General features: G+C 53.6%; 4 protein-coding genes across 4 annotated transcripts; all 4 read left to right on the plus strand.

Moving 5' to 3' along the window:
• Positions 1-435: 435 nt before the first annotated feature.
• On the plus strand, positions 436-1,011 carry J4E83_000263 (uncharacterized protein; the record flags this gene model as incomplete). The annotated part of the gene is made up of 2 exons (XM_049327226.1): positions 436-561; positions 616-1,011. 2 exons carry the CDS (start codon positions 436-438, stop codon positions 1,009-1,011), a joined length of 522 nt encoding a protein of 173 aa, XP_049193371.1.
• A 483-nt stretch (positions 1,012-1,494) lies between these two features.
• On the plus strand, positions 1,495-2,246 carry J4E83_000264 (uncharacterized protein; the record flags this gene model as incomplete). The annotated part of the gene is made up of 5 exons (XM_049327227.1): positions 1,495-1,626; positions 1,715-1,737; positions 1,808-2,027; positions 2,077-2,166; positions 2,214-2,246. The coding sequence occupies 5 exons, from the start codon at positions 1,495-1,497 to the stop codon at positions 2,244-2,246; spliced, it is 498 nt and encodes a 165-aa protein (XP_049193372.1).
• A 406-nt stretch (positions 2,247-2,652) lies between these two features.
• On the plus strand, positions 2,653-6,825 carry J4E83_000265 (uncharacterized protein; the record flags this gene model as incomplete). Its single annotated transcript, XM_049327228.1, has 2 exons — positions 2,653-6,180; positions 6,247-6,825. The coding sequence occupies 2 exons, from the start codon at positions 2,653-2,655 to the stop codon at positions 6,823-6,825; spliced, it is 4,107 nt and encodes a 1,368-aa protein (XP_049193373.1).
• A 4,357-nt stretch (positions 6,826-11,182) lies between these two features.
• Positions 11,183-12,472, plus strand: J4E83_000266 (uncharacterized protein; the record flags this gene model as incomplete). Its single annotated transcript, XM_049327229.1, has 1 exon — positions 11,183-12,472. The coding sequence occupies one exon, from the start codon at positions 11,183-11,185 to the stop codon at positions 12,470-12,472; it is 1,290 nt and encodes a 429-aa protein (XP_049193374.1).
• Positions 12,473-15,537: the final 3,065 nt, after the last annotated feature.

Genomic DNA, 15,537 nt, shown 5'->3' on the forward strand with positions numbered 1-15,537 from the left:
TGCGAGCCCTCGGCTCCCAAGCAATTCCATCTCCTTCCGGTCCATCAATTGGGCTCCTCCAAGTATTCTCTGCCCTAATCTAAGTCGCGCAACGTACCGGAGACGTAGAAAGGCCACATGGGCTTGGCTGTAGTACCTCGTTAGCAATCTTTTCAAGCTCGACTTTCCACTATCTGCGCGTGCAGGGTGTCGTACCAATTTGCGCCGGGAACTTCCTTCCGAGAAGAGGCATTGTGACGTGTGTTGGAGGGGCAATGGATTGATTTGACGGTTGCGGCGAGGGATGCGGTGATGGGTTGAGCTCCGCTCGAAGAACAGCCCTGGAGATGCTTGGCGTCTGCGCACGGATCCCTCATGCCGTTGTACTAAGAGGAAGCAACATCCCACTTCGCTCGCGTCCAGATCACACTTGCGATTGCCGAACCGATCACAATCATGGCGCTGGAAGGATGCGTAGGCTCGCTGCGCAGTAGTATGCAATTACTCGATTCGTCTATCAACATACTGGACCAAGGCGTGAGCGACTTCCCTCGATTGGCCAAAGTACTGCAGACGACACGGGTGTGTACACGTTAAGAACATGATTCTACCTTCATCGTGTTGACCCTGGAACAGCATTTCGAGCTCATCTCCGAGTCTGACCTCCAAACCGCGCAATCAGCACTCCTCTCAGAAATCCGCCCTGAAGTCGATAACCTTCTTAAGCGCGTAGAAAACTACCTCGACAAGCTGGAGCGTCGCGAGCAATCCTTGATAGCGAAATGCGATCTGAACGACGGCAGACTCGGACGCGACAACAATGGCAGCTCAGGCTCCAGACCAGCTAGCAGGACCGCACAGCGAAGCGGAGGCAAGACCATCAGCGCGCAACAAGAGATGAGGATGAAGACCTTGAAAGCGAAGAAGGATAGGCTTAGCTATGCCGTAGAGACGCTAGAGTTGCAGGCGAAGCAGAGGGAGCGGCAGTTGCGGATGAGCATGGCCGCACCGCAGCAGTTATACGATGATTGATGTTTTGCTACATTTGGGCAGAGAAAGCATAAGTTGGCCTGTCAGCAATGATATGGGCCGCATGAGTTCACAAACTTGGAACAGGCGTTTTGGCATAAGATACCCCGGAGTAGTTCAATACAGATACCATATTATTCCCACGTAATTTTGAGGAATGCAACAAAATGCGAATCTTTAGTTGACCTTTGACGCCTGGTGCATGAAGGTTCCCAACAGCAGTTAGGATCAGAACTTTAGGTTGACGCTGATGAAATGCAGCTTGTTTCCCGGTAGGTTGAAGAAGACAGCTCATTGAATGCCTTGGATACGTAGTTGAGCGAAGAATAACCGCTCTCGTGCAGTGTTGTGATACCCAGTTCAGATGGTCAAGATGTTGGTGATGCGCTAGCGTCGGCTAACCCCGTGACCTGAGGGAGCGCAGAACTCGCAGAACACCGACATTGAACATTCTCCGACCACATCTTCCCCACCACCCCGTCCATCATGAGCTCTCTCCGTATCGCCCGAGCTGCCCTCCGCGCGAGGCCCGCTGCCATTGCCCGCCCCATCCAGCGCAGAGGGTACGCCGAAGTCGCCAATGACAAGATCAAGCTCTCCCTAGCTCTCCCGCATCAGGTACGCCATACCAGCTGTCGCAACATGCGGGGGCATACCCCAGGTTGCAATTGGCATCTGAATTGAGAGGCTAACTGGTGGTCAACAGTCTATCTACAAGTCCCAGGATGTGTACGTCTCTCGAGACCCCGGCCGATCCCGCAAAGCGAAATCGCGAATACTGACATGAGATGTTTTACAGCGTCCAGGTCAACCTCCCCGCGGAGACCGGTGACATGGGTGTTCTGGCCAACCACGTTGCCTCCATCGAGCAGCTGAAGCCCGGTCTAGTCGAGATCATCGAGGAGCAGGGTGGCAGCAAGCAATTCTTCCTGTCTGGTGGATTTGCTGTTGTGCAGCCCAACTCCGTCCTCAGCATCAACGCCGTCGAGGGCTACCCGTTGGAAGACTTCAGCGCCGAGGTACGAGCGGATGCACGGAGATGGGGAACAACGACTGACAAAGAGATAGGCTGTCAGGAACCAGATCGGCGAGGCACAGAAGATTGCCAGCGGAAACGGCAGTGAGGCTGACATTGCTGAGGCCAAGATCGAGCTCGAGGTACGCACCATGAACACATCTTGGCAAGAAGCGCTGACAAGACCTAGGTCCTCGAGAGCCTGCAGGCTGCATTGAAGTAAATGTGTAAATAGCGTTCCTTGAGTACGGCATGCGCGGTATGTATAGTAGCAAGCACAGAGCATGCGTGCTTTCCGTGGTCAAAGAATAGAAGGAGCTCCCTGAGGTGACCAAAACATTCCAAACATCTTGCAGTTTCGCTCCTCTTGATCACATTCCTCTGCATTCCGGACCGACCGTACCTTAGCCCACCAGCAACCCTACGAGCTACACTACTTTTATTGTTACCCTTCTATCAGTTTGTCTTACTTCTTTAGCACCCAGTCTTACTCTGTCTTACTTCGTTACAGCTTGTCTTACTTCACCACAGCGATCGCAGTTTTCCTTACACACAATCAACAGTTACCACGCGTCTACAACATCACCCTTCTCACGTCTGCAACGCATTATCCAAAAGTTTAGCGTCTCATGCCCCGAGGCTTCGACCAACCCACGTCAAGTTCTGCGTCCCGAGCTACCAATGCGGGACTACGCGAGCAGAGCAATCAACCATCAAACATAAGAACTAGACAGGGTCGGTTCGAAGCTCCTGCTACGATACCGGGAGCCGGAGAGGCGAAGCAACCATACCCGACCACATCCAGACGCAAGTCTAGTAGTCCCTCAGCTTTGCCCCTCCCACAAGCATCGAGCGAACCTCAACCGCCTCCTTCCGGACGCAAATCGCCTGCCTATTTGCAAGGCAGGAACCCATATGGCCGAGTCTTGGAGAAGGCCCAGCATCCGTACCGGGAGCCCGAGGCAGTGACAACAGCACCTGTACCGCCTTCCCAAGCTGGCTCTAATATCGGTTCACGACCACCTGCGGTGGGCGTCACAGACTCCAAACAACAATCTCTGGCCCAAGAGCCGGGTCGACGCGGCACCCAGACAACATACCCGCCATCAAGACAGCCACAGGTCCCCAAGTCAGTTCGCTCTGCCAAAGACTTCTTCGAGACGGAAGCCTTTCAACGTCCGTCAGCGTCCCGTCCCCCACCTTCAGTTCCTGGTACCAGTGCCGCGAAGGCGCTCGCACCGCAGACCTACCCCTCTAGTTCCTCTCTCGAATCTCCTGCCCATGCTCCCAACCCGAAGTTGTCTTCTACTGCTGATGAGCAAGCCCTCGATACTGGGCTGCTATTGTCTTCTCCCACGGAATTTTACGATACTCGCGAATCTGTGCAGTCTGTGATCTCCTACAAACAAGGCGAAGCCGACGAGTGTGCTCCCATCATCACGACACAGAAAGCAACGCCCCCGGCCGTACCATATGATCAGGGAGAGGAGCAGTACTTTTCCGACATAGAGCGAGAATCCATTGGTCGGCGGAAGTCTGCCAACATCTTTGCAGGTAAATCCGACGGTGCAAGGCTTTCAAGTCTCGGTCAACAGGCTGGACAGGACAGCTTTGCGAGCGATAACATCTCCAAGGCGTCGCTTCCTGACACTGGCGGGGTCAACCCAATCGGTCACAAAGATCCTTCTGACGAGATTGTGAGGCGTCTCGCTACCCGCAGTTCAATACCAGCTGCTGAGACCAGGCAAGCCAGCAATCCGAACCCTCCGTCGCAACAGGAAGGTAGACGTGCGAAGTCTGGTCGCGATCTTCGAAGGACTTTCGAGGAAGACAACGGGATCTCTCCCAAACGGCTCAGGCGCAGTGGATCACACACTGCTTCTTTGACCGAAAGTGGTACTTCAGCGAAGGAACCCGTCGATCGTGTCGCGGAGTGGACCCAGAGTACGGATGTTGGAAGTCCTCGCAACCAATCTGGGAAGTCCTTCGGTGTGCGTAGACGAGCTGAGGAGATCGTGGCAAGGAATCTCGGCCACGACGGTGCAAGTGACATGAGTGTCTCTCGACAAAGCTGTATCTCAGGCTCGATACCAACTGCCAACATTGGTGTCGAAGAGCAGTATAGCGAGACCAAAGTGCCGGACGATGTCGACAACCGCCAAGGGTACGGACGTCGCGTCACACAAGATTTTGGCTTCCCAGGCGCACGGATCAAGTCGCATGGCATCAACAAGACAAGCCGACCGTTACGAGACCCTGGCAATTGGACCAAGCGAGCGTGTGGGCACTTCTCATACATGGGCAAAACCGAACACCGCGAGCTTGCACAAGAGAAAATATGTCGGCAATGTTCGACCCGAGTACCAGTGCTTGAAGAGCTACTGTCTACGAAGCGGCGGACACGCAGACGAGCTTCATCAGAATCGTTGACCTCTACAACCCCTTCATCAAAAATCTCCACAGATGACTGTTGCCGCCGGCAGAGGCGTCGTCGGTGTCACTCTGAAAGCATGTCGCATGACAGATGCGGAGATAAATTCGCTGATGAGTTGGGTCACATCATCGACAATATCCTAGAAGAGCATGCAAACACACTTCAGAATGTCATCAGCAACATCAAGAACACCCAACCCAGTCTCGACCAGCTGCGAAGGGTGTCTGGAGACCTTGTTCAGCGATGCAATACCAACGGATGTGACAGGAATCGCTGCCGGACATCCTGCCGTTCAGCACATGAATCTTGTCGACGAGACGATGATTGGCTTCCACCCTGCCCATATCTCCCACCCAAAGCGGCAGAGAAACTCAACGTTGGGGCTACAGGCCAAGTCAAGCCGAACCTCAACGATCCTCAATCGAGCCTGCGTGAAGAAGTGCAGTCGATACCCGATCTTGTCGACCTTGTCAAATCTGCAGCTGACGATCTTGGCTTCGATCTTGACCGAAGGCCCACCGCGACCGACGATGACATATTCCACAACGCCCCTTACGAGACCACACCCATGGATTCTGTCTCACGTCACACGGATGCTTCCTTTGGAACAGCAGAAAACAGGGCTACGGAGGACGAGCCACTAACCGAGGACAGCTGGCTACAGCAAACACGTAGACACTTGACCGAACTTTCGGAGGCCCGAGAGCAGCTTATGGACGAATTGGATTTCATCGCTGGAGATCTTGACGTCAAGTTTCGAGACCAACCAGAGGTTGAGTCGGTGACTGATTCGGATGCACCACATGCACACCGTGTACTCAGCAAAGCTCCCACGGGTCTCTCGCGTACATCCACATTACAGAGAGACGCTCTTATCGACTCAGTGCAGCGTATGCTCAGCAAAGCGGCTACTGGCATCTCACGCAGCTCTACATGGCATGAGCAGGATCAGGGAGAAGAGGCTGCTGATGACCTCGATTTCAGAAGAGCGCCTACTGGCATTTCATGCAGCTCTACTTGGCATGAGCAGGGTCAGGGAGTGGCTGCTGATGACCTCGATCTCAACCCGGCACAGCGCAGATCAACCAAAACCCCTACCGGTCTCTCACGCACGTCTACTTCGCAGAGAGATGCTATGATCGACTCGGTGCAACGTGTACAGCGTGTGCTCAGCAAGATCCCTACCGGCCTCTCACGCAGCGCTACACGACATGGAGAAGATGACGGGAATGAGGAAGAGAAAGAAGCAGTCGATAATCGCAGTCTCGAACTTGTGCAGCGTGTACTGAGCCCAACCCCTGCAGACTTCTCGCGCACGTCTACATCGCAAACAGACGCCATTGTCGACTCGGTGCAGCGCGTGCAACGCGTGCTCAGCAAGATTCCTACCGGTCTCTCACGCAGCTCTACATGGCATGCAGAAGACGAGGAGGCCATCGAAGACCCCGACGTCGAGCCAGTGCAGCGCGTATTGAGCATGTCTCCGCCTGGTATTTTGCAGGCCTCTACGTGGATCAGGGATGCTTCTGTCGACGCAACACGACGTGTACTCAGCAAGCCTCTTACTGGCCTCTTGCGCAGTACTACTTGGCATAGCATGGGGGACGATCCAGCAGACAGTTCTTTCGTCGAGCCCGTACAACGTGTACTCAGCAAGGCTCTTACTGGTCTCTCGCGCAACTCTACATGGCAAAAAGATGATGATGCACCGGTAGACGAAACCGTTGGTGAAAGTGTAAAGCGTGTACTCAGCAAGGCTCCTACCAGCGTCTCACGCGAATCCGAATAGCAAGAGGATACGTCTGCTGACTTCGATGCTACTCAGACTGGTCAGCACTACGATGAAGACGAGTCGTTCGACGAGCCTGCGCAGCCTACGCTCGAAGAGGTCAACAGTGGCCTCTCGCGCGCATCTACGTGGCACGGTAACAGACTTGTCGAAGACGAAGAGCCTGGAGCTGACGTTCTGGGTCTGCATGAGGATGATCTGGTGGCCAAGATTGTGCAAAGTGTTCTCAGCAAGGCGCCCTCTGGCTTCTCACGCGCGTCCACATGGCAGGGCAACAAGACTGTCGACATCGATGAACTCGGGGCTGACGTTTCGGATCACCAGGAGGATGATCTGGTTACCGCAATGGTGCAGCGTATTCTCAGCAAAGCATCCACTGGCATCTCAAGCAGACCAACCTGGCCCAGTTCCAACACTGCCAACACCGTCGAAGATGAAGTTCAAAGCGTTGTCGATAAGAGTGTCGACGAGCTTCGGCTCAGCCGCGCACTCACTCGGATTCTCAGCCAACCAAAAGAGCCTCCATCTGCTGGTCAAGAGCCATACAAGGCTGAAGACTTTTCGCCTGAAGAGATCTAGGAGGTGCTTCGAGTGGCGAGAGACGAGCTTCCGGCTGCTGTTGCTTCAATCACCGCCGTCTTGCAGACATTGCCAGCTGCTGAACATGCGCCCACTGATGAGACCAGTGACGTTGTGGAGCCCGATCAGCATGTTGAGCTGGCATATGAAGCGCAGGATAACCCGCAGTATGATACGATGGACGATCCTCAAATTGAGGTGCAACTTCAGAGTGAAGTGAGCCAAGGATACGGCGAAGCCACGTCTGATACTTACAGCGACCACTACACTGCATCACCGGTCATTGAAGAAGAACCTGAGTTCCAGCCTCCTGTGCAGCGAATTCGCCGAACAAGTACAGCGCCACCTCTTGCGCAACGACAAGAATCGTTCATACCTGGCTCAATAGCTGTCTCGATACCTTCCAGTTATTCTTCCGTAGTGGAAGATTTACCGGAATCGCCCGTTTTATCACGCACAGCTTCGTTCTCCCCTACGCTTGGTACTCGCCGGACAGCTACCATGTCACCATCTCAGTTACGACAAGGTCCTTCAAGCCCACTATCTGTCGCTGATAACGCATCTGAACAACCCATTCTCTTGAGTCTAGCTTCACGCCAGCCAACGCTTGCAAGGCGCCGTACCAGTACAGCAACAGCCGGAATTCAGCGACAAGACTCTGTTGGGCCCGCTTCACCACCTAGTGCGGATGATTCAGAAGCACAACCTGTGATTTCGCGTGCGACTTTCCGCCAGCCTACACTGGAGACCCGCCGCACAAGCAGTGCAAAAGCCAACAACAGGCGGCAAGATTCTATCGGATCCGCTTCTCCGTCTGCTGCATATGACTTGGAAGCACAGCCAGTCATCTCACGTGCGCCTACACAACAGGGTACGTTAGGGATGCGTCGAACAAGTACCGCAACAGGTAGCGTCCAACGCCAGGACTCTATCAGACCCACTTCTCCATCTGTTTCGTATGACTTGGAAGCACAGCCACTGATCTCACGTGCGCCGACGCGACAGAGTACCCTAGGGATGCGTCGAACAAGTACTGCGACAGGTAGCGTCCAGCGGCAAAACTCTGCCAGGCCCACGTCACCACCTGCTATGGATGATTTGAAAGAAGAGCCCGTCTTCTCGCGTGCAGCTTCTCGGCAGGGTACGCTAATGGTTCGTCGAACAAGCACGATGTCGCCGACTATTGGACGGCAAGAGTCGATGTTAGCCAGCTCGTTGCCTGTAGCAGAAACCTCGCTTGAGCAGCCGGCCCTCTCGCCTGTGGCCTCTCGGCAGGGTACGCTAATGCCTCGTCGAACAAGTACGATGTCACCGACTATTCAACGGCAAGAGTCTATGTTAGCCACCCTGTTGCCTGTGGCAGAGCCCTCGCTTGAGCAATCGGCTCTCTTGCGTGTGACTTCTCGTCAGCCTACGCTACCCGTCCATAGAACAGATACGACATCACCGACTATTCAGCGGCAAGAGTCGATGTTAGCCACCACGTTGCCTGTGGCAGAGCCCTCGCTTGAGCAATCGGCTCTCTTGCGTATGGCTTCTCGTCAACCCACGCTACCCGTCCATAGAACAAATACGACATCACCGACTGCCCGGCGACTGGACTCCATTGTACCAACGTCATCACCTGTTGCAGACGAATTGATTAGGCAGCCAGTTCTTCTACGTGCAACATCACGTCAGCCTACGCAAAGAGTTGAACGTACAAGCACAGTGACACCGGCTATTCAGAGGCAGCCTTCGACTATACGCACCCCCTCACCTGCGGCAGAGATCTCATCTAGGATGCCAGTTATCATTCGTGCGGCATCGCGACAGCCTACACAGGGGTCCCGTCGAACAAGCACGATACCATCAGTTGTACAGCGAAACGACTCTCCAAGGCCCGAAATCTCTCCCGTCCTGTCTCTCGCTGCGGACGACGTAAATGATCAGACGTTTCCGCCTCTTGATTCACGCCAGTCTACGGTGGAGGTCCGTCGAAGAAGCTCAGTACCGACAACTGCTCAGCCAAATGACTCTCCAAGCCTCGAAACCTCTCCAGTCCTGTCTCTTGCCATGGACGAACTGCCTGATCAGCTATATGCATACTCTGATACACGTCAGACTGCGCTCGAAGTTCGTCGGACAGGCACTGCTCCGACAGATGAGCTTGTCACATCTCCCGATCTGTCGCCTGCTGAATAGGATACGCTTGCACAGCCCATGTCATCTCGCCGGGTTTCACGTCAGCCAACGCGTAAGGTAACTATCCGTGAGGCCGAGATTTATCGTGCGCCTTCGCCTGAGCCTCCATCAGACACAGCGGACGTCCTTGAGCCGGCGATCTTGTCGCGTTCTATCTCATCCCAGCCTACGCGCATGGCGAGCATTCTTGCTATATCTAAAAGTCCTGTGGATCCGTCGAGAGAAGCAGATGATGCCGCATCCGAGCCTTCGGTAGACGCAGAAGTTACACAGCGCTCTTTCGAGCGGCAAAGAACCATTCGGGGGGAAACGATGCCCAATGAGCGGCTCACCATAGCTGACAGAACCTTGTCTTCCAGTCTTCCGCTTCGTACTCGTACTGGATCTCTGATTTTCCGAAGTGCCGAGCAAGATGTTGAAGCGCCGCTTGATGAACGAACAGAGATTGAGAGGCAGGAGGTTCCCGCATCAATCCACGTCTCTGGCCGCGATGAGGACACTGATCAGGTTGGGAGATCGCCCACGACCGCTTTCGAGGCTGACTCGGAACCTTTCGCGCTCCATATGTATCAGCGAATGGCCGAGGAGCCATCTGAAGAAGAACTTGAGCCCGAGAGCCAAAGCGCTACATCAGTTGGTGTCAACAATATCGAAGAACCGGCTGGTCAGTTCGAAAGAGCATCCACTGCGAATGTTACATTCGATCCCGAATTACTCGCACTTGACGTCTATCAACGGATTGCCGAAGAACCGCTTGAAGAGGACTCTGAGGCTGAAAGTCAAAGCGCTATCGCGTCGACCAATGTCAACGTCATTGAGGCAACGAGTAGTCGAATCCAGAGAGCGCCGACTGCTAATATATTATCGAGTCCGAACTCTTTTGCGCTCCGCGTATATCAACGCATCGCTGACGAGCCACTTGGGGAAGAACCTGAGCCCAACGCTATTGCGCCGACGAACTCCAACAGCACTGAGGATATGACTAGTCAAATTGAGAGAGTACCGACTACTCAAGTCTCTCGGATAGTAGAGCCCTTGGAACATGTCAAAGCTCGAAGCCCGACTGGCACGATGCCCCCCGTTGAGAGACGTGCCACACAGACTTCACCCGGGTATCCAGCGAACATACCACGGGCTGTAACAATAGCTCGCGACGTAGAGCGCAAACAAAGCAGTGCTGCTCCTGACCAAATCGATAGAGCACTTACCATGCGATCCTCTCCAGCACTGGAGCCTTTGGTATATATCGACCCTGAAGGCCTGCCATCAAAGACTGTCCCTCTCGAAAGAGTGAGGACACAGGCTTCACCTGAACTCTCAGTCGATGTACCACGGGCGTCAACAATACCTCTCGAATCGAATCGAAGACGAAGTAGCGCTGCTCAAGGGTTCACGCCATCCGCCCGAGGATCAGAGCCTTCAGTACACTCCAGCGCCGAAGCTGTGCTCGATGAGACCCCGCAGGTACAGGGAAGATTGAGAGTAGCGCTCACAGAGCCTCGCACTACCGATCGTCGACGCAGCAGTGCGGCCCCTGGTATCACAGCGTCTCCTCCACAGACCATCCTTGAGGGCATAGAAGTCGGAGCGCAAACTAAAAGCCAGACGAAGAAGTCGAAGCAAGGCGCGAACTACCCACCTGAGCAGCAATATCCGCCAGCGCCTGCATATCCCCTACGGGAGACTCCCTCATGGACGAAGCCGGACACTCGGACTCCATCACCAAAGGTGAAAGCCCGTCAATCAAGCCAGCCTGCCCTAGACCCATCAGAAGTGCAGCCATTTCTGGACGCGGCACCTGGGTCGCCAGAAGCCCCAGGGGGAACGCAAAAAAGGCAAAACAGCTATCCGAACCAAACCAGACAGGCTACCTATCGTCGAGACTCCAGTGCCCCTCCTATCCGAAGGGCCGACACTCGAGCAAGACCACCCTCCGTCTACGCTAACAAGGGCGACTACTACCCAGTCAGTCCAATCCTTCCAGACCGCATTGACAACGGTTCGCAGCTCCAGCCTTCACCATCTCGAAGAAACAGTTACTCCATCCCACAGTCAGCCTCAATACCCGAGAATTCGCCTCAGGACGAACCGCGTGCGCAGTACTTCCGTCGCGTCTCGTCAGGCCCGTCCCGCCGCCAATCGCAATCCCACGGAGCTCTCTACATCCAGAAAGATGTTGCAGTCAGTTCCAGAGCACCTACGCTCCAAAATAAGCTGGAGACTGAGGACGAGACTTCTCGAACGGATCAAGAACGCCATGAAGAAGACTTCCAGGAACCTGTCCGGAGAGACGTACGCAGGGCGACTGGCATGGGAAGCCCAATCGCAAAAGCGGAAGCAACGCCCAAAGAAGGAGCTCAGTCGCCTGAGACGCGACAAAAATTTTCTCCAGTTCCCCAGAAAGAAGGCCCGTCAGACGAAGGAGAGTCAGATCATTCGCCGAGCCGGTTTCCGGAACTGTCTGGTGCTCAAGTGCCAAGGGAACAAGAGCAAGAACAAGAGCCAACGGCACGAACCGAAGAACAAAGGCGGACTGAACTGGTTATGGAAGAAGTTCCTGCGCCTGCCGACGCCAAGGTTGCACATGATGAAGACATACCCACCCGCCGTCGCATCGATAGCTCAAGCGGGCCCTTCGAAGATGACAATGCCTGGATCAACAGCACGGTCGACCTCTCGCGCTCAAAGACCATCCCAAGATCATCCACCGGATATGAAGGTGATCGAAGACTTTCAGGTGCAAATCCAGAAGAAGCGCAGATCGCACGAGCAAACACACGTCGTGCAACCTCAGGACGAGTGCCTGATTCCGCAACAGCCTCACAATCTGCACGAAAAGACTCAACAACCGCCACGCGAAGGCTGTCGTCGTCAGTCAAGAGGACGAACACGCGGCGGAAGTCATCAGCAGTCGGAGAAGACAGAGCAGCGCCAATCCTCACAGAACTACCAACGGTCTTCAGAGCACCGACACGATCGGCGACGATCCCCTCAATATCTCGACAAGCCAGTATCCGGCGAGGGTCTGCCGCTCCTAGAAGGGGTACAGCAGTCTCCCCAGAAGCTTTGCCAGACATTCAAGCCAGACCAACAAAGGAAGGCAGCTCAAGATCAACCCCGCGGCAAGAGTCCAGAGGTGCGGCCTCGCCTGTCGCGGTACAACCAGGTCGACGGTCATCTACTGCAACTAGAACAGGTACGCCAATCTCCCGAGCGGTGTTACCAGAATTTGGAGCCTCAAGGAGAGGGGGAGACGGACCTATGTCGGCCACATCACAAGGCTCGCGTGGTACAATGTCGCCAGTCCCAGCTTACGACCGGGGAAATTCTCCTGCCGGAATACAACCATCGAAAGGTTCATTGGGTACAACTCAGCGCGCAGACCAGATCTCAGAACAACAAACCCAGTCAAGCCCACGACCAGAACCAAGAGATGCTAAGCCAGCAATGCCGCGCCGAGTGACCTCATACGGAATGTATGAGTCCAGTTCCAGTGATCCGTATGCTTTACCCAAGAAGGCACCGCGGAAGGCAGCTGCCCTAGCCCCTTCAAATGCCAACGCAAGTCTGTCACCAGCGACGCAGCAGATTGATCCCAAACCTCCGGCGCTCACTCGCAGAGACTCACTAAAGCCACGGCGCAGTCCCACGTCAAGGATATCAGAACTTTTCGGGCGAGAGAAGGGCGCTAGCCCTGGGAATGGAAGCCAACAGAAGCAACAGCAACTACCCCCACTGGGTGCCACGAAGACCGGCTTAGCGCCTGCATCAGCTGCAGCTGCAAAGGTATCTGAGACGGATGCAGCAGTGAAGTCGTCCCAAGCGCAGCAATTACAGCCAGTGAAGGTTCAGGCAAAAGCTGCGCAAGGAAGTGGGATTACGAATCCTCTGAGGGGGCGCTGGGGATGGGGATGGGGAAGATGATCGACTCGAAGTGTTGGAATGAGTGACTAGTGGGATTATGAGGAGGACGTGATACCCTTTTTGGTGCGTGGGAGAGACAGCTCGAGAACCTAAGTATTGAATTGACTACTCCAACTCCCTAATCAGCTCGCATCACCTCTTTGGAACAAGTGATATCACGACAAGTTGCGTCAAAGTCGAGACCAATGGTTCAGCTCCAATCGTACAAGCGATATGTAGTACTGTTCGCACGAAGTTAGAAGGCCTGTATACCTGCATTGAAAAGGGTCTAATTCCAAGGCCCGAGTTCCGTCTTGACCACGTCATTTACATATTGAAATCGCTTTAGTTCCGCGCTATCCCGCACTAATAAGCTCGCTAACCGCATTATCCGGAGCATGAAGGTTGCAAAGGAGAAGAAGCATCGTCCATGGAAAGTCTAAGCTGTCGCTGGACCGAGACGTCTGCGTCATACATGGCAGTCGTCATGGTAAACGCCAGTACTTACAGTACAACCCTGAGCTCAATTCAGCAACAGGTCGCACGATCAATCGCTCCATCTCTTCAAGACCGTACCTGCAGCCAACCAAGTTATCATTGTCGTTCCTGCATCGCACCTCTCTGTCAGTCTAAACAATTGCAATCATGTTCAACACACCATTATACATATTCATCGCCTTCTTCAGCGTTCTGGCTGCATCGCAAGAAGTCCCCCCAGGTGTAACGAGCCTCGGTGGCATCAATCCCACAGTTGTCTCCTCAGCTGCAACCATTGTATCTGCTTCTTCGCCATCTGATGCATCGGCTCAAGCGACTAGCACGGGTGCGGCGAATGCTCACGGTACGTGACCCTGGCTTCTGGTCTTTGTCGTGGTTTAGGGATTGCGGGAGGCGATACTATTAGGTAGATCAGAAAGCTGACCTATTGCAGAAGTAAAATATGCTGCTTTGTTCGGTGTAGGAGGTGCGGCGTTGAATGCGTTCATGTAGAATTATGGTTGGACATGATAAGAATCGGGTGTTGGAGGTAGGTGTCGCACCGTCCGCACCAACAACGCCACAGCGTACTCTACAATCTACGTAGAGCAGAAGACGAATGTCACATTACAAGAATTTCATCGAAAGAAAAGAAAAAGCTTACTTTACCCCATCTCTCCGATTCTCAAATACCCGAGCCCGCAGCCCACAAGAAAAGCAACGTCCCAGCCTCCCATGCGCACCAGCTTCCGCGGACCGACCCCTAGAACGTCATCACTTCCAAGCTCGCATCATTACCCCGATCTACAACCGCGCCACCATCCACGTTCCTCGACACGCCCTTAGCTCCAAAGACACTCCCAAGCCACTGAACAGCCCTGCATCAAAGCATGTGCCTTCGTACTCGTACCTCTATGGTTCCTCCCAACCCACTGCCGTGACATCTTGCTGCGATGAGATCGTCGTCCAAGAGCGATTGTACTCTTGGAAGGGTGATTGTGGCTTTTGTTCTTGACGATTTGGGACGAGAGGCTGAGGCCATGCAGATGGGTTGTGCTGTTTGAGTGGTTTGATGGGTGGAACAGGGCGTCATGGACATGGTTTCTGGACTGTATTTGGAGGGGATAGGGATAGGATGGGATGAGATGGGTGATGCAATAGTATGGATTTGGATGGATGTAGAAGATTCGTACAAGTTCGGTTAACTCCTCAACCGCCAATATATCTACCACCATATCGAGACATGACAACTGAGCTCAAAACACTTCCACTGACTGTGAATACCAACGCATTTGCGAATTCCTTCTCAGGTTCAGGAACGCTGCTATCGACATTGAGTTGTGAAAGTTCTCTTGCCATTTCTCTTTCCACTTCCACCTGGATAGCCAACGTGACAAATTTCGCGGCTTCGTCGTTGGGAAGGGAATAAGTCTTCCGAACTTCTTCCACTGTGTTCACAAGGTAGTGCACCTTTCTCTCTACGTAGGCTCTTTTCTCTTTATCGAAAGAACCAAGGTCATTTGAAATCGATACATGGTCCGCAAATAGCCTGAGAAATTTGGCAATTCTGGGGCTGGAAATGTCGACAGTTGAACAAAGAGAGAACTTCGTACACGCAATGACGTAACTGGAACTTATAATTAGTTTCCTTCGTAATGTGTAGACTATTGATCCGTACTTACGGGACAGCTGCGTCGATCATCCTATAGTCTAGAAATTCTCTCAGACTGTGGAATTCGGTGGGGGGCGGGGGGTGATTGATGAAATCCATCAATCTTGCAACTACCTCGGCTCCTCCGTCACCGATGATGCCATCTTGATCATGAAGGCCTTGGATAGTAGCATGCATGGCCTTCTGCAAGATCGAGACTGGTTCATCGTCTCCGTAAGGCATTTGAGCCTTTAGTCGTGATACGAATTCGTTCTGAAATGTTTGGATCTGCCATTCAGCTGTTAAATATGTGGAGCCTCAACAGTTTGGAACGACTCACTGTACTTTCGTCACTCATCTCCCATACATCTGTACCAGAAGTGATTAGAGTAGTAATATTTCTTGTAAGATTCCGCTTACCATCAAAGATGAAGATGTAGACAATAGTCTCAGCGATGAGTTTCAGTCGCTCCTCGCTTGCAGCCGGCCACAGATAA

The sequence above is a fragment of the Alternaria metachromatica genome, assembly GCF_023757995.1.
Source record: "Alternaria metachromatica strain BMP 0045 chromosome Unknown scaffold_1, whole genome shotgun sequence".
Classification (NCBI taxonomy): domain Eukaryota; kingdom Fungi; phylum Ascomycota; class Dothideomycetes; order Pleosporales; family Pleosporaceae; genus Alternaria; species Alternaria metachromatica.